At 37.0% G+C, this 18964-nt stretch overlaps 1 protein-coding gene across 1 annotated transcript in view; it reads left to right on the forward strand.

Moving 5' to 3' along the window:
- Positions 1-15899, forward strand: part of UNC13C (unc-13 homolog C) — a 137562-nt gene extending 121663 nt beyond the window's left edge. The window contains exons 26-32 of the mRNA XM_009906444.2: positions 389-512; positions 2649-2705; positions 3776-3856; positions 5087-5234; positions 12822-12914; positions 13611-13770; positions 14477-15899. Of these exons, the coding sequence (XP_009904746.2) occupies positions 389-512; positions 2649-2705; positions 3776-3856; positions 5087-5234; positions 12822-12914; positions 13611-13770; positions 14477-14762 (949 nt within the window). The 3' untranslated portion in view covers positions 14763-15899. The remainder of the gene's footprint in view (positions 1-388; positions 513-2648; positions 2706-3775; positions 3857-5086; positions 5235-12821; positions 12915-13610; positions 13771-14476) is intronic.
- The last annotated feature ends 3065 nt before the right edge of the window (positions 15900-18964 follow it).

An 18964-nucleotide genomic window follows, 5' to 3' on the forward strand; every position in this document is an offset into this window, starting at 1 on the left:
TTCTGCATAAGCCCTACATGTATAAGACAAGAAGTGAAACACTTGCTTTTTGTTTTTAAGACATAAATTAAATAATAAATCTTTAATGTGGGGAGTTGGGAGTGCTAAAGTTTATCATCCATCAAGCTTTATAACTCATCATCATTTTGCATTTTTGATAAGTATATACCAGTGATATATTAAGCAGTAAACTGGATAGTGGGGTCTCTATGATTTTAGAATCTCTTCTTTCTTTTCTTCTTGCCAAAAGTATTTATTGATAATATTGCAAAATAAGATATTGAGAAAGCTAAATCATAAGGGCATTAATCCAAGCAGAGGGTGATGCAACACCTCTGAAGTCTCAATGCTAGTTTTGGAGACTAATTTGTGTTTTGTTTTATTCCAGCTTAAGTGTGTCTGCAAAAATCTGTGAGAAGACAGTTCTGAAACGGATTTTAAAAGAGCTGTGGAAGTTAGTCTTGAACAAAATAGAAAAACAAATTGTGCTTCCACCACTGACAGACCAAACCGTAAGTGTCCCAGCAGCAGTTCACATAGGTACTTCATATTTACTGTAATGCTCTTGTTTACTGTCCATAACTAGAAACAGTCTCTCTTTCTGTGACTGTGTCCAATTTAGATTTCTGAGATTTTTAATTTGCTGCTCAAACATTTTGTTGCTAATTTTACCTACAGACATATGAGTAGCATTTAAATTGGGTGACTGCATTTCTCATCAGGCGTTTGGAGCATTCATTGGTTTGGTGCAGGATCAGGTGTCACACTGTGATTCGTAGGCACAGCACAGTTCAGGGTTAAGAGGTTTTTCTGTTGTTTTTTGAAATTTAATTTCATTGCTTTTTTTAATTGGCTGCTAAGAATACAGAATAACCTGGCAAAAACTTAGTAAGCCCACCTGGACACTAGCACAATATGTTTCAGTTAGTTGGGATAGTAAAATATTTTTCAGACATTTCCCCCTAGTTGAAATATAACCTAGCCCTAGAGAAAATAACCTTTGGCAGCAAATTGAACATGGCTGTCAGTTCATCTGCCTGAAAGCACCCCTGTTGTCCTTATGGATGCTCAGAAATCACACCAAACAAAAAGCTGTAACACGGATGCTATGGGCCATATCAAACAGGCTTGTTCCAGTCACTAGTTTAGACAGTTGATACTTCCTTAAGCTACAAGTGTACATCTGGAATGCAAGATTTCCATAGTTCAGGCAGAACTCGGCGTAGTGACACAGACAAGGAGCCCTTCTCCCTCCTCGCCTGGAACAAAAAGTCTTCCGAGTGGATGTTAGATTAGTTAGTGATGAAAGGTAAAAGGGTTTCTGTTTATCAGCCCATGAATGATTAAAGGCAGAGACTGCCCTTATCATTCAAGACTTTAAGATATTTTACATGATGACAGCTGAGATTTCCACAAGTGCTTTGCCCCATTCTCCATAAATGGAAACAACCCTTGCTTCTTCACATACACTTAGGAAAGAAACACGAACCTCAGATTATCTTAAATATATAGTCTGTAATGACTAAGGAACAGGAGAAATAGGTACAAAGACTACTGCATTAGGCTTTCAGTATCATATGTGTATGCTGCACTTCAACAGCTGTTGGGTTTTACAAGTGGTAGTCTCTATATAAAGTGTCCTAGTTTTCAGACAAGGCGTGGAATGTATAGCTAGTCTCATTTATTTTGCTACTTCTATTTACTGTTGAACACACAATTAAACAAAATCAATGAAAAGTAGGTTACTGTAAGAGAAGTGCTTCCCTTTTGTAGCCTCGAATATGACTTCCTTTCTGAGGACAAGAGGCACAGACATACAGAAGCAGGGTTCATTTTTTAATTGTTCGTATCTCTCTTACCTTCCTCACTGCTAATAAATATTGACAAATTAAGCTGTGGTTCTATGTCACACCTTCTGAAGTTGAACCATACAGAACCAAAATTACTTCTGGAAGTTGAAACCTTCTGGAACTAATGAAAAATTTTCCTATATTGTGCTATGTAAGTTGGACTGATTTTTTTTTGTTTCTGAAATCCAGATATTCAGAACCACATCTTTCTGAACTGCTAAATATCTGCACTAGTAATTATAGTTCTTGGAGTAGTTCTGATTTTTTAAAAGTGATCATAAGACTCTGTTGATTTGGCTTCATCACACTTTACATTCAAAATAAGTTTTGTCTTAGCTGTACAGAGTTATGCTGTGTCTTACTCAGCTGAGTAGTTCACTGTAGACAGTTAAGCTTTTGCAGGATGTTCACTTCCCTTTATGATTATATTAGCATAGAACCTGAGAACTATGATTATGGAGAAGTATCTGTTTGATACCCTGCATGAGAACCATCCCAGCCTTAGCTTAAAAATATTAAATGCTAAATGAGAGAAGAAACAGGAGCACACAAAACCACTATCGACAGAATATGCAATATTTGTATCAAGCATGGGATGCTGGAGGGAATTATGTTGCAGTCATCAACTACTCAGCCTTATCAATTGAGTGAAAATGTGTCTCATGTGTAATTGAATTTTTTATTTAGCTTTGCAAAACAGTGACTTTGGCTAATGTCCTAGCAGAAAAGAAGATCATGTTGACATAAAAAGCAGACACACTGTAATCAGTCTGTTTTCTGAATTATCTGTGATCACAGGGGCCCCAGATGATATTCAGTGCAGCCAAAGATCTTGGACAGCTGTCAAAACTCAAGGTAATGGAGCCAAATGAAGCTGTGAATGACTTGTTCCAATAATAAATTAAAAAAAAAATAGATTAAATGTTAGTGACTGTGAAGCTTTTTTCTTGTGCTTATTTACTACAGTAAAATTGAATATGGCAGTAACAGTTCATAGGTGAGTAATGGTTTTACAGTCTTATTAAAGGCAAATTAAGAACAAAAGTTTGCATGCTTATATGGTAAAATGATCACTAAATGGGTCAAGAAAATTTTCCCACAGTGCACAACTAGGCCTTACAAGCATTAATCACCAAACAAATTAATCATGAGGTCTTTGTGTTACCTTCTGGAACCAGTTCTGAAAAAACTCTGAGGTGAGAATATTAGGAATTTTTGTATGCATTGAAAGACAGCATGTACCTCTACATTAAACTCATCAGCACTACATTCCTGAACTCCATAGGATGCTTCATGGAGAACTTACATGTTTGGTATTGATGTCAGTTGCTCACCAATCCACTTTGCCATTAGGCAAAGATTGGGCAGAAATGTGGTCATTCATGCTTCTAAGAATAATTGCTCGGTTTGCTCGAGGCGTTAAAATGTTGCCTAAGTAAACTGCAGGATGCTTATTTTAAGCAAAGATTTCACAGGATTATAGTTGCTTTATGACATTATTTACCTTATATTTTCATAGAACTTTTGGGGTTTTTTAAACACAGGGCATGAAAAACATTAGCTAACCTGTCAGGTTTATATTTAAAATTAATTATTTCAGTGTAAGCTATTATCCTTGGTTAAACTTTAGAGTTGGGGTTTTTTTGTTACTCCTGAGATAAGTACATCCAGGGAAAAGAAATAAAGCTACAGAGATGCTTAGTATTAAACATCGGTTCTTTTTCTTTGTTTCTTGGAAACACAGGTTATAATGTTACTGCTCTTGGTTGTAATTTATTGTAAACAAGTCTGAAGCTGAATGAATCCTGGTTAATCATAGGCACTTGAGAGACATTTGGTGGGTTTGGCTTTGTGTTGCCAAGAGCAGACTGGCCACAGCACTCTCTCTCTTTCAAAATCAACTGCAGTTTTTATTTGCTTTGCAGGACCATGTGATTCGAGAGGAAGCCAGAAGCCTGACCCTGAGGCAGTGTGCAATAATGGAAGTAGCACTAGCTACTATAAAGGTACAGCTTTACGTTTTCCTGTTCTGTGCTGGAATGACCAGAAATATGACTGACCAACAGATTCTAGTATAGAATGGTCCCTTAGAATCACAAAGATCCCTTGAATACATCAAGAGGCATTTGATCCTGAGTTCCTTATATTGACTTGAAAGCATGTGTTTAATAGTCTGCTTGAAGAAGAGTTAGAAAAATTATTTTATCAGTTGCAGACAGAACAGATTCACTTGAAGAAATGGATGGCCAAAGCTTATCTGATTCTTGTGTTTCTTTAGAGTTAATGCAGCTGAAGCAGCTGGGCTAAATCCTTATTAGGTTGCTGCATAGCCTCTTTTTCTCATGCAGTGATGACACTAAGCCTGTAAAATGTGGTTATTACTAGCTGTACTCTCCTGCAAACACCTATGACATGTTCTTTATAGCACACCAGAAAACAAGACTTTTAATACCACATGCTACCCTGCACTGTTTTAAATTCAATGTCCAGTTGACAGGAAATTTACTCTGCTTGTTCAAGGGCAGTAGCAACAGCTGAGCTCCTCTTCTCTTACATCCTCTTCCTTTCAGAGTGGAGGAAACCCCTAGTGTGGTAACTCAAGGATGACACATACATTTGCTACATATCCACAGTATAACAAGTCAAAATTGGAATGAAAAAAGATAATCAATGTGGAATCTTTCATGGACTTTCTAATCATTTCTCAAAGCATAATCATCACTTCAGACACAATTACAATGCAAAATCCAAAACGTCATATTCTAGAATTCTCTTTTTTTTTTTTTTTAATTTTGACAAATTTCCCCTGTCTTGCAGAAAGAGTCTGTTCTTGACTTGTGCTGTAATCCATGACTTGATTTTTTTTAGTTAAAGAATTAAAACTGGTTACACTTTCCACAAACTAAAAGAACCCTGCAAATATACATATATACACATATATATGTGTGTGTGTGCATGTGTGTGTGTGTGTATATAGTTTTGACATATACATGCTTGAGATCATGAAGACAAAAATTAAGGGTTTTTTGTATTTTTATCTCACACAAGGCTTAAATTTTTGCCTGTGAAGGAAGCTGTGTAATAGCTACAATGACAGTTGTCTCTACTGCTGTAATCAGAAATCTAGCTACATATGCCAGGTGTTACTTTTAAAAGTTTGCATATGAATTTTCCTTCAAAATGCATGTCTGTAACTGAGGCCTCTCTCTGAAGAACCTGTTTGTTTTCCCTTTTAGCAATACTTCCACGCTGGGGGAAGTGGACTGAAAAAGAATTTCCTGGAAAAGAGCCCAGACCTGCAGTCTCTGAAATACGCTCTGAGCCTTTACACACAAACGACTGACTCCTTGATAAAGAAATTTATAGACACTCAGAAGTCTCAAAGTAAGTGAACAATAACAGAGGTAGAAGTATGTTAATTTATACTTTAAATGTTTAAAGGACTGGTTGCCAATCACATTCTCCAAACACTGTGGTATTTTAGAGTTTCCTGTCATAAATTTGCCCTTGTGATGCTATCCCCTATCACCTGTGGTCAGTCAGTGGAGCTTATCTGGGGAGGCAGCATGTTTATCAACTTGTCACTTTACATGAGTCCCATAGCTCTCTATGAACAGTGCCTATCAGCATTATCTATAGGACAGCCTGCTTGCCATTCAATATGTCTGGGAAAGAAAACAGTTTGCTGATCTATAAAGAATTACCCTGCTCCCACGCACCAGAATCAAAAGAAGTTTTTATTGGGCAGTTAAACTGGAAATCAATTCCTTTTACCTCTGAAGTACAGTATGTTACTCACAGTATAAGAAACATGAAATACTAGTTTTGCAGCTTGCCCCAAGATTAATTCTAAGGAATATTTTCCCAGGCAGTTTCCATATTAGACTGAGGATGTCTGTTAATAACTCCTACTCTGCAAGTGAGAAAATTACTTTGAAACTCTTTTTTCTCCCACTTGCAAAAAATATTAGCAATATGGATTTAGGCAGAACATTATTAATTACTAGTATATTTTGCTTTTTCTTATGCACACGTTCATTGTAACTTCAGGAGAAAAAAAAAAGCACACAAGTCGTAGCCATAAGCAGAGAGCTTTTATAAATCATGAACCATAAGTTACAGTATTCTGATTTTCATCATGATTTCAGCCTGAGGTCTGTGTTCATCTCTGTGCAAACATCAGCATGCCTACATTTTCACACCAGTTTTATCAGAAGTGTAGCCACTGGGAATTAAAGGAAACATAACTCATAGCTTCTCATCATCATGTCTCATTTAAAAGAGCTAAAACCTCATCTATTACATCCTCCAGCCTCACAAGTGTAGCCATTTCATTAGCATTTAGTTAAAATTGATCCTGTTTCCATATCAGGAACTTCCTCTGAAGTACAATCAGCTTTCAGTTAGCCCTCATATTTGTCCAGGTAATGAATTCATAAGCAATAGGCAGATGTAATTAAAGCAATGAAAAAAAGAGTGCTTCTAATGCAAAGAAAACAGCATATTGAATAATAACTACATAAAGATAACACCTCAAACATTAGTATCCTGAATTCGCTCTTTTATTGCCACTAATTTCTCCAACGCAAATGCCACTGTTACTTGTTGGAAATAGTCAGAGAAATGCTTCTTTTTCTACTAAGTTTACATCGTCTTAGTTTTATAAACCTCATTAGAGAATGCTCCTGTTGTTGTACAGTATGCAACATAACAATCCAGAGTGGCAGAACTGCAACACAGTTTTTAGACTCACTTTAAAGAGTTTGTATTACATAAGCAGAAAAATCAATACTCATCTGGCAACACTGAGCTCATACTACAGTCCCTACTAGGGTGTTTAAATGGCTGCAGAAAATGCTGCTCTTTCACATCAGCTAATTTGTATCAAATTTCTTTGTTCTTCTGCTGGACAACTGAAAGCTAAAAGGAAAAGAAGCATCTGAAAATGAGGTACTATGCAGAATTTAAAATATATACATAATGAGAATGAGTAACTGTAACAGAAACATTGTCTTGTGATGCCAAAAATATGGGGAAGGCAATTACATGATCAAAAATGAAGATAAATGCTTTTGGCAAGCCAAAATTCAATTCCTTTGAAACCTGTAATAGCACAAGGCAAGCAAAATCTCACTATCTTCTTAAATGTATGGAATAAGATTCAAATACTAAACTGATAGTTAACTTAGAAAGCATTAAGTTTAGGCAAGCAGACAGACAGCATCAGACTATAGAAAATACAAATAATTTGCCAGCTCTTATAAATGAATGAGGAAAGATTTTTGGTTTTGTTCTGCCATATTGTGTCAAAACTGTTATTATTAACTGCCATATTTTGAAAGCTGTGTCTGTATTCTATCATGAATTCTATGTCCTACAGAGCATTTCCAGTTCTCTCATAACCTATAATTCAGATAGAATTTAACTCAAGAAGTAAATCCCTGCTCTGTAGTTTGAAATTGAGGTCACAACCATGTGTTACACAACCTTATTTCATGAAGCTGGGGGCGGGGGGGAGGCAGACCTGCATTATCAGCTTCATAAATCAGCATAAAATTTCAATGAATGTATAGGAACAAAAAAAGGAACCACAAGAACAATGAAGAAACTTGCAGAATTGCGACTAAAAGAAGTATTCCAGCCTATGCTAATATAAAAATAAATCCATTCAGAATAGTGGCAGAATGCTAGTGAAGGGTTTCTACAAAACATTCACTCAAGAGGCTGTCACAACAGAAAATGTCTTTGTTTAAATGATGCAGTAAACCACCTAAATTAGAAATAAGTGGTATATTACAGTTTCTCTTTAGTCTTAAAGAAAATTAACACATACAGGTATCCATCAATTATATGATACCAGTGTTAAAATTTAGCTTCTTAATGATATCAGTGAAGTATTCACTACATAAACCTCATAACATCAGATGCTATAACTTGCCTCTATGTTGCCAAGTTAAAAAGTTGGACTCTGTGTGTATATATGAATGTATATGTATACACATACATATGGATGGATGATGATAATTGGATACTTACCTCCCACATCAAAGCTGGCTCATCCCTGGTTTCTCACCATACAGGCATAGGGGTGGCTACAGATAAGAGTCACAATGGAGTTGTGCAATTGCCAGCCCACATCGTGTGCAGCATGGCTTACATGCAGAGATGAAAGGGAAGGCTTTAACTGGCAATTTCCCCTTGATACTCAAACCAGTAGTTTCTACACACATTAAATATTCTGGTTTTATATTATGCTGTCTGAGTTCTTAATATCACTCTGACATTACAGGAATTCAAATAGGAGAGAATGTTTTGATAGTGTGGCTTTGTAAAATGGAGAGGCTTACAGATGCTGCAGAATCTCTGTCAACTTTAATAGCTTCACACCAAGACATTCTTCTGATAGCTGGTTTGTGTTTTCTGATCCAATAGAAACTTCTGAATTTTTTCAGTGAGAGAATGGTTGCTGAAATTCAGTCACCACTTAGTTGACCTTGGTTCTCAGAATCCCCCAAAACAATTATCAACAGTACAGCAACTTCTTGAACCAAAGCATGTATTGCAGTAAGCATGGTTATCATTACAAAGCAGGTTTCCCTGCTTGCCTTCCTTTTCTGTAACACATGTACAGAAGAAATCCCTTAGATTACTACATCCAGCTCTTGACAATTCAGTTTAACTCCAACAACTTAAGCTTAACAGATCTATAAACTAGCAGCGGGGGGAGGGGAACAAAACAAACAAAAATCCACCTTGTTGAAAGGAGGCTGAACATGAGCCAGCAGTGTGCCCAGGTGGCCAAGAAGGCCAATGGCATCCTGGACTACATCAGGAATAGTGTGGCCAGCAGGAGCAGGGAACTCATCCCTGTACTCAGCGCTGGTTAGGCCACACCTTGAGTCCTGTGTCCAGTTCTGGGCCCCTCAGTTTAGGAAAGATGTTGACTTGCTGGAATGCATCCAGAGAAGGGCAACAAAGCTGGTGAGGGGTTTGGAGCGCAGCCCTATGAGGAGAGGCTGAGGGAGCTGGGGTTGCTTAGCCTGGAGAAGAGGAGGCTCAGGGGAGACCTTATTGCTCTCTACAACTACCTGAAGGGAGGTTGTAGCCAGGAAGGGGTTGGTCTCTTCTCCCAGGCAACCAGCACCAGAACAAGAGGACACAGTCTCAAGCTGCACCAGGGCAGGTTTAGGCTGGATGTGAGGAAGAAGTTCTTCAGAGAAAGAATGATTGATCATTGGAATGGACTGCCCAGGGAGTCACCATCTCTGGAAGTGGTTGAGAAGAGCCTGGATGAGGCACTTAGTGCCATGGTTTAGTTGATTAGATGGTGTTGGATGATAGGTTGGACTTGATGATCTCAAAGGTCTTTTCCAACCTGGTTAATTCTGTATTCTGTAGTCTAACTCATAAGATTTCTAACAAAACTTTGGAGTAACATACAAGTTTCCAATCAAGGCCTATGAACATTGCAATTTTGGGGAAATGCAAGTTTGGGGAAGGGCTCATAGACACAATGGAAGGCGTAAGAACATCTGTGTATTCTCCTCAAATATTTTGAAAAAGGAAGAAAAATAACAGTGAGCTGTACTTTTATACTATGACTGCATAGTTAGAAATATCCCTGCAAGTACCACCAAGCAAGAATGGATGCTGCACAGACCACAAATATTTCAACAACTGTTCTTGGAATTCAACAGTATTAAAAAAAATAAAAGAAGGTGGGGGGAGGATGTAAATAAATAAGTCAACCTCAAGAAAATGAAATTAAATCTGTTGTTTATTAAAGCTGTAGTTGTTATTGGTTGGAACAAAAAGAATATATCCCTAGCTGAAGAACAATAAAAGCATTCCTTTCTTCTTCTCTTTTGTTACTAGGTGACTTTGCAGCATAAAAAGAATTTTTGTTTTGCAAGCATGTTCTTAATATCAGATGCACAGTTTGCTAATGTCTTATTCTTTATACCGTGAGAAACAGACCTTCTCCAGATTTGAGGGTCTTACATGAAACTACCAACAGGAAGATATGATGAATGGAGGGGGGGTGGGGGGTGGGAAAGGGCAGTTTCAAAAGAAAAAATTGCACTCATAAGTTAGAAGATAAAGTATCTGATGTTCCATAGCACGAAATGATTTGTTAACGTAGAATTGCACAACCATTTTCAAACTCTGTACTACGGGCACAGAGAGAGCTGATCGTAGAGAGGGCTTGTGTGGCTGAGTGCAGGGACAGATTTTTTCTTTCTTGGCATTCAGTACTATGTAATTCTGTCTGATGTTTTTACACCATCCAATTACTGGTTTTCACTGCACAGTTTTTGAGGCTGTTGTGTTATACTTTTTGTACCTGCCAGATTTTTCTGTACTGAACTGTAAATAGAAATTGCAAGCTTGGTGATAGCATTTGTTTAAGTTCAATACCAGATAAAAACTAACTTTGTTAAACAGACAGGTCAGGCAATACCTTTTCAGACATAGCAAATCTATCTGCCATAAGAATTGTATGAGAATTTTGCATCATTATGTAAGCTTCCCTATGTTTGTATTAGAATATATGAATAGGGCGTAGCTAAAGTAATTACGTACACAAACTTTGCTGTCTTGCACACTCATAGCACTATAACTGTGGTAATATGAGAGTCAGAGCTGAGAACTGTGAACAGTCCATTGACGAGCCTAGCTCAAGAAATTATGAAAGCATCGCATTTTCCATGCCCCAACCTTCAGAGCAACTGTCAAGTACACTCCATCAGAGATTCTGCTCCTGCTATTTCAGTCTTACACTATTTTTAAGTTTTATGCTAGTTCATTTTCTGTGAATCCCATTTATTTCTGCTGGGCTCTTTTTTTCCATGCAAACCTAGAAGATAGTTTCCATAGTCTTCCTGAAAGAAAAACTTTTTGCTGCTGAAGGATTCATGCAGGACAAAGGACCTCTCTCACAGAAATGTGCTTCTATGCACAATCACAGACTGATTCAATGGAGTCTCTTGCTTTTAGCAGGAATATTATTCTAGAGAATATAGGAACTTTCTGTTTTATTTTTACAAAATAGACATGACTCATTTTCCCACTTGTATTTTCTGATGTTTTCTCTACCAAAGTCCACCAGTTCACATTTCTCCAAAGGTACCTGCTAAGGAATAGAAGATAGAGGAAGTAGTTTCTTTGTGTAAACACAGCCAATATGACTATCATTATGAAGAAATATTTGACTGTGTCCTTAGTCCAAACTGAATCTGTTCTGTCACAATAATTTGGGTTGCAACATCTACCACATTGACAATATTCCAGGTGCTAAATAAGGCATGAATCAAAGGTGACTGGTCTTGCTTACTGAGGAGCCAACATCTTTGGCCAGAGGACAGCCAAACACCTTTAGAATTTGTTTGCTGCAATAGAATGACTGCAGTCTAAATGAAGGTGATCACTTTAAAAACCACCTAGAAGAGGATGTTGTGTTTTGATTCATAAATAATCTAAAACAGAGTTTAGAGTGGAAGCAGTTTTCAAATATAATGAGTTCTATTATAGCACTAAAGGAAGAAATGTGCAGTCATCCTCTGCAATGCAGGGCTAGATATTTGTTGTCAGTTAAACAAACTTGTTTGATGTGGTAGTGTAAACAGAACTTTCTATATTGCAATCAGAATCACTAATTCCTGCTGGGACTTTACAAGAACTGGTAGCAAGGAAGAAAACAAAAAGCAGAAGCAGACAGATCAGAGACTTTAAAATTAAGTGCCATAGTCCTTGACTTCTTCAACAAGAGCTGCCATAAGCAAATACTGAATGTCCTAGAATTTTACCTCTAGTTAGTTTAGCAGGATGGAGAGAAAACTCCAGACTCCACTAGAAATTCTCTCTGCTGGCTGAGATTTTCTGCTGCAGGAAGTTTCCTCAGCAATAGTGAAATGCAGAGGAATTTTTATGTCAGCTGTTTTCAGTATAAAACTGTGTGAGATTTCACACAAAGTTCTTTATAACTGTATCAAGCAGGACTATACATATAGGACAAATGCCACTGTATGAGGTACTGCTTAGAGCACTATTGTGAGTTATGGACTATTAGGACAAGGAAAGGACAAGATCAGCCAGGACACCTTTGCAAGTAATTGGCACATATAGATGGATGGGGAACTAGTGGGTAAGGACATTCTGTGTAAACAGAAAGAGGATAGACTCTTTCCTCTGCTAACCCATGGAAACAGTAGCCACTTATAATAGGATAGACATTTGCTTTGTATATGGTTCACAGGGATTAGACTGGGGAACAAGTGCACAGTTCAGAGGTCAACACGCTCAGTGATTCAGTTCAAAAACAAGTAACCACACCTGATTTTGTTTGTATTGTTATAATCTGATGCATTAAAAGGCCTTTCAAGGATTGAAAGTCTTTTCAAGGAATCATTGTTTGCAAATTGACTTAGAACATGATCTGGTGCTTGTAAGTAAAAGCCCTCAAAGTTTATTTCCTGTCTCCTCTGCCATCCCTACAATCTGCCCTTTCTTCTTTAAGCCCCCATGCCTGTGCTACTGCAGAACTTCAGTAGTTTGCTCAGACACAACCTTTAGCAAAGGCTTCATCAGTATCAGCACAGAAATAACTTTGCAAATATGTGCTTACAATAAGATTTTTGGGGTGTACATGCAAACAACATTCAATGAAACCACCAACTTTTGCATTGCAAGATGCAAAAACACCTAATGACAACCAGAATGGAAGATTCCAGACAAAAGGGTCCTTTTTTATCATATTGAGGCCCTTTACATAGACATTTGCAATTACTAGGTACTTTTGTGGCAAAATCACTGATGAAACTAATTCTGACAAATTTAACAACATGAAAGATATGTCAGAAATTTCTAAATGTTTCTAAGAGAAAATACCACTCACCTTCTTTTGCTTTCATTGTCTGCTTCTCATGATGTACTGAGAAGCCAAGTGTGCTAACCTACTAATTATTATTTCAGGTCAAGGCACTAATAACTCAGTGGGTGAGATATCTATACAGGTGGAGGTCTCTACACATCCTGGAACTGGTGAGCATAAAGTCACTGTGAAAGGTAAGTTACAAATAGCTGATTTTAAAAAGAAAGCAACAACAAAGTCCAATACTTCTGAGCATTAAACCCAAAATAAAGCATACCAATAATGAAAGGATTACAGTACTTGTAAAGCTATAAGTATGCTTCAGGTGATTGGGGCTGTACTTCTTGCTTGCTCAACATCAGCAGAAGTTAACATTTTGCAGGTAGGTACTGCCTATGCATCTCTGTCTAGACAGAATTTTTCATACAAGTTTGTAAATTCAAATGTGCCAAGTTACACTTCTAAATTGTCTGCCTATAATTTAGTCTTCTGAAAGCTGTGTGGACAATGAGTGCACCAAGGCATTAGAAGTTCCATTTTTAACAAAATGCCCTTGTTCTGCACAACCTGAATTCCAGAGGAATCTCAATATTACTTAAATTAACATAAAATTATTTGTTAACTGCAGTGAGAGTAGAAGACAAAAGAGCTGATAATGTCAAGAAGTTGTAAAATGAATGCTTATATTTGCTGCTCTTGATACTCAAAATAGTCAGACATCTTACTTGGCAGAGAACAGGCAAAAGTTCCTCTTGGCTTGCCAAGTATTGATATCCCATAGGAAATCTCTCAGGTCACCTTTCATTGGCTGTACAAAGTCATGCTGGATAATTAATCAGAGCTTTTCCAAAGGCATTTTATTTAACTAAATGTATTTTATTTCTTTATAGTTGTAGCACTTAATAAGCTGAACTGGCAAACAACAGCTATGTTCCGACCATTTGTGGAAGTTTGCCTCTTAGGTCCTAACCTCAGTGACAAGAAGAGAAAACATGGAACCAAGACAAAAAGCAACACGTGGTCACCAAAATACAATGAAACTTTCCAATTGTAAGTCTTCCTTGTCTGTTAATGGCATATTCCATGCAAATATTGTTAGAATTTCTTGTACTTAAGACAGTAAGAACGTGGGAAAAAAATCCTAAGCCACATTATATGCATTTGAGTATTAATACAATTATTTATCTCTATTGTGTAAGCCCTAAAACAATAAGAGATTTTAACCTATCCTGGAGCTTTAAATATAGTATTTCTTACAGCACCTCTCACCTGTTTAATTCTCCTTCCTTTTCATAACTGAAATCTTTTTCCCTCCCTTTAATCCCCCCAACCTTGACTAGGACAGAGTTCATTTTCTCACAATCTGGCCACAAATATCCTTTTGAGGCTTGCTACCACTGCTTTGCTTTATTTTTTTGCAGCTGATTTAAAGATTTGGTTATGTCTGTTGTAGAACTAGTTGAATGTTTTAGGTACTTTCCACAGCAAGGTAACCATGTTTATTACTGATATTGAGCAAATGATGAATTCTGTTTCTGTTTAGGTCAGTGGGAACAGAGGCTATGTCATCAGAAGCACAGGAAAGGTTAATTATGTAGGAGGTATCAAACTAAATGATATTCTGTTGCAACACAACAGAACTACCAAAACTAAACTACTGCTATCACTAATTTTTACAAGATTTCCAGAGTATGTTCATTCCTCAGGGGAATTTAACTAACTTGTTGTTCTAAATTCATGTTTTTAATCCATGCAGCACATTGAGTAATGAAGATAAGCCTGGAGCCTACGAACTTCACCTTTCAGTGAAAGATTACTGCTTTGCTAGGGAAGATCGCATTATAGGAATGACAGTTATACAGCTGCAAAACATAGCAGAGAAAGGGAGCTGTGCTTCTTGGTACCCCTTGCTGAGAAACATCTCTGTAGATGAAACCGGGCTGACGATTCTTAGAATACTTTCTCAGAGGACCAATGATGAGGTTGCTAAAGAATTTGTCAGACTCAAATCAGAAACAAGATCTGCTGAAGAAACAGCCTGAAATACCCAAGTAATGCAAGCCCGGCACCGCCAAGAGCATAGCTGCAATGCTGTTTTCCAAATAGTGCATGCATGTGCAAATCTGTGGGAATGTTTAACTAATTCTGTTTTCTGTGTTTGCCAGTACCTATGTACTATATTTGCAAGGTATACCCAGGAGCCCTATATCTTTTATACATTATTTTGGTCTTTGGTAAAGTAATTGTTCCAATGAAGTGCCAAAACTAAGACTAGGAGTAAAACGTTTCATCACTTCTTTTTTAACTGTTGAGTTCACCTCATACAGTTTCTTTATTTTTTGACATTTGTTAATAAATAATTAGATTTATTTATTTTTTATTGACCAGTAGGTGGTTTCTGTTAAACTACTGTGTTGCTATTTCTAAGTTAAGTTACCTTCCTTACTATTATTTTTTAAAAGGCCTATCTAGTTTTCTTCAAACCATTGTTTTAAGCAAGCCTCATTTTAGGTATCTTACTGATAACTTTTTCTATCATTACTACAGATGCAGTTACTTATAGAAAGTGTTTGTAATTTTATAATTATCAATATAAAGTAATGATTTTTTGCAGAAAAACTGAAAAAGGATGGAAATATTTTATGCTAATCTTTTTCCAACCTTTCATAAGTATCACTGTGAAGAAATGCTGTTAAAGCAAGTTCTCAAGAAGCTATGCTTATCAGAGTTTGTTACTGATGTTTGATATCTTGAGATAACTTTGTTCTTCAAAACTGCCAAGGTCATATCATATTTGTATTAAAAGAGTAAGTCAGTATCTGTAGAAAAACAGACTGCCACACAGTACAGTATATGTGCTTTTAAAAAACTCATTTTTTAAATGATCTGGTACTGTACAAGGGTTAGTAGTTTGGACTCTGTAATGCTGGTTTGTGGTTTGTTTCTAGAAATTGTTTATGAAAAGAAAAGATGCAGTTAGCATTTTCACTCAGTTAATAACATTGCTTTACATACTTAGCTGTGACCTCAGTTAAGTGCTTTATTTCTTTGGGTTTTGTTTCTTTTTTTAGAAAAGTTCAACAGTTTGTACTTATGCAACATTACTATGTCTTGCACTAATGCAAACTCCATGTCCTGTAAATATATTTAGTGAGAAATTGTAAAATAAAGTATGAAGAAACTGCTTTTGCCGTTTGGTATTATTATGTACCTCTAGGACTTATGTGCATGTGAAGCCCATGCAGTAGGCTTGCAATATAGCTTTACAATATATCAACGTATGATTTCCAGTGTCTAGCATCTGGATTTTTTATAAGTGTAAGATTTGATATGTAGGTGTCCTAAAAGACTCCAATAAATGAGGTAGGCATATCACAGAATCACCAAGGTTGGAAGAGCTCTCAAAGATCATCAAGTCCAACCCATCACCACAGACCTCCTGACTAAACCATGGCACCAAGTGCCACGTCCAATCCCCTCTTGAATACCTCCAGGGATGGTGACTCCACCACCTCCCATTCCAATGGCTAATGACTCTCAGTGAAGAACTTACTCCTCACCTCAAGCCTAAACTTCCCCTGATGCAGCTTGTGATTGTGTCCTCTTGGTTGCCTGGGAGAAGAGACCAACCCCCTCCTGGCTACAACCACCCTTCAGGTAGTTGTAGACAGCCATAAGGTCTCCCCTCAGCCTCCTCTTCTCCAGGATAAACCACCCCAGCTCCCTCATCCTCTCCTCACAGGGCTTGTGCTCAAGGCCTCTCACCAGCCTCATATAGATAGACAGAGATAAAATATAATGTTCTGTAATAATATACTTAATTCTCTCTAATAATGCATATATTTGACATTGGTTTGGGTTGCAAGTATTCCTAACACAGGGTGGAGTTTTCCACTTTGCTTAGGGAAAAAATAAATCAGAGGAAAGGGGACATCTAACTAGGCTTTCAAAAATGTGGTACGTGACTCCGCATAGGTAAACCACATTCTTTCCAGGATAGCCTTTTGGGAGATACTTGAATGAGATTTTAAGGATGTCTTTCAACACCCTCAGTCCTCTTGCTGGAATACTGAAAAGTATATTTGCCGTAAGTGCATTTAGATACTTGAAGAGTTGGCAACACTTCACTAAGATCATAGCAGAGCAGGATGTGACCCAGGTGGTTGTCTTAGTGTATATCCTGCAGAGAGATAGTTATGCATAGCAAATACATTATGGCAGAGAAGGATTTTGATGAGCTTGTTTTTTAAGTAAGTCATCATTTCAGGAATTTCTCCACATGAAATGTTTTGCTGATAATTTCACAGTTCAAAAAGTAGCTCATCAATTTAGACATTGAGTCAGTTGTTGAACAATTCTGAGAATGTAAGTTTAATTCTAGTTGCATGTAGTTGCAAATAGCTGCAAAACTCTCCAAAAGATTTAGAGACCCCCAAAGCACTCTTGAAACCTATCCAAACTTCTAATGTTTCAGATGTATTTAATGTGGTGGTGTGTGCTTGAAAGTAAAATCCAGCTGTAGCTCCAGTACCTCCAATTAAATTAAAGGTTATTTTAGCTGAGACTGTATAATACGGCCTCCTGAGAAATTTCTGTTTGTACATGCAAGTCATACTGCTTCCTAACTGTATTTCTACGAGGCATAGCTCAATATGTCTACAGTGGATGACATTTAAAACACAGAATGTATTAACCCTTACCAAGATATAATGTAAGAAAACATCAGCAGACTCAGTCTCACATTAACAAAAATGGGAGAGGGAATTAAATCAAGAGACACGTAGGTCCTGCAAAATGTCACATTCTTGTGGATAAAATGCAAAGAGAATTCCACAATAAAACACTTGGCTCTATGAATGAGAACAGAAAAGATAGGGTAGACAGCTTCTGGGCTTTTACCTGAAGCACTTTTTCATGGTTTTTATGTATTTCTGTAGCTGTTTTCATTCATACATTGTAATGCATATTCTATTCACCACCTGCTTAACTATTTATCCCTGAAATTCACCTATAAAGGGGTAAGAACCAAATTTGTCAAGGAAGTCAATTACTGCTCTTAGTGGTCTCCCTCAGCTGCACACACTTGGTGATGCAAACCCTTATAATCTACAGCTTTAAACACTACACTTCAGTGGTTCACTATATTTAACAGAAAAATATATACTTTCTGCCTCAAAATTTATCATGTAGAAGATGAGAGAAAATATGTTAACATCAGGGCTGTTTAAATATTGTTATGAATCAAAATGTGAGTATGTGTAAGGGTGAAAAGCAAGTAGGTCAACCAACCATTTCATGTAGTAAGCATAATTGATATGGCAAAGCTCTCAGCACTAACTTAAAAGCTGTTACATTCTTTTTTAGAGGAGTAAATATTCCATTTTAAAAAAAATAATTAATTTCAACTTATGAAGCTAAATGCTTACCCTACAATCACAAAATAACATCTAGAAGGCACCTCTGGAGAGCAGCTGGTCTACCTCACCCTCAAAGCTCAGCAAAAAAGGCTGTTACCCTGCAGAATAACTGCAAAACCAGATTACCTTCAAATTTCACATCTTCAGACAGATGTCTTCATCTATTGTCCTAATTAAAGTCTAACAAATAATTCAATCATTGATGTCCTATATGGCACACAGTACACACAACAGTCGCTTCCATGGCTATACAGCTAACCTGAAGCTGAATGGGCCTCTAATGAAATTAGCATCCCTGCCTTTCATTAGCAATAATTACAAAATCATTATGAAAAGATATAACAAAATTAGAACATGGCTGAGTTCATGGGTTTAAGTCATTACATTATTATTATTTTGGCTTTAAGCTTTCCATTGATTCACAACTGTCCAAAGGCAGCTTAAAATAGTATTTCTAGTGAGAAGGTATCTCTAGGTGAGAAGGAGCCTGCATGGAATTTGCTTCTGGAGACTTTTCAGCCTTTCTGCGTGTCCTTTGTCCTGTGAATAAATGCATGCTGATTTGCAAGGTGGAATCAAGTGGACAGTTGTTGCATTAATGTCTTTAAAAAGAAGACTTATGACTTCTGTCTAAGTTCTTCTGTCTCACCTAAATTTAGAGCAGGAGGAGGGGGAGAATGACATATCACATGTGCATAACAGGAAAATCAGTTCCAGATATTTGGAACTACAGATTTTATTAGATAATCTAGTATATAGTAGAGTATATCTAGTACAAACAGCAAACAAATAAACAAAAAAGTAATATTTTTCCTTATAAAGAGAAA

Source organism: Dryobates pubescens, chromosome 17 (assembly GCF_014839835.1).
Source record: "Dryobates pubescens isolate bDryPub1 chromosome 17, bDryPub1.pri, whole genome shotgun sequence".
Taxonomy (NCBI): Eukaryota; Metazoa; Chordata; class Aves; order Piciformes; family Picidae; genus Dryobates; species Dryobates pubescens.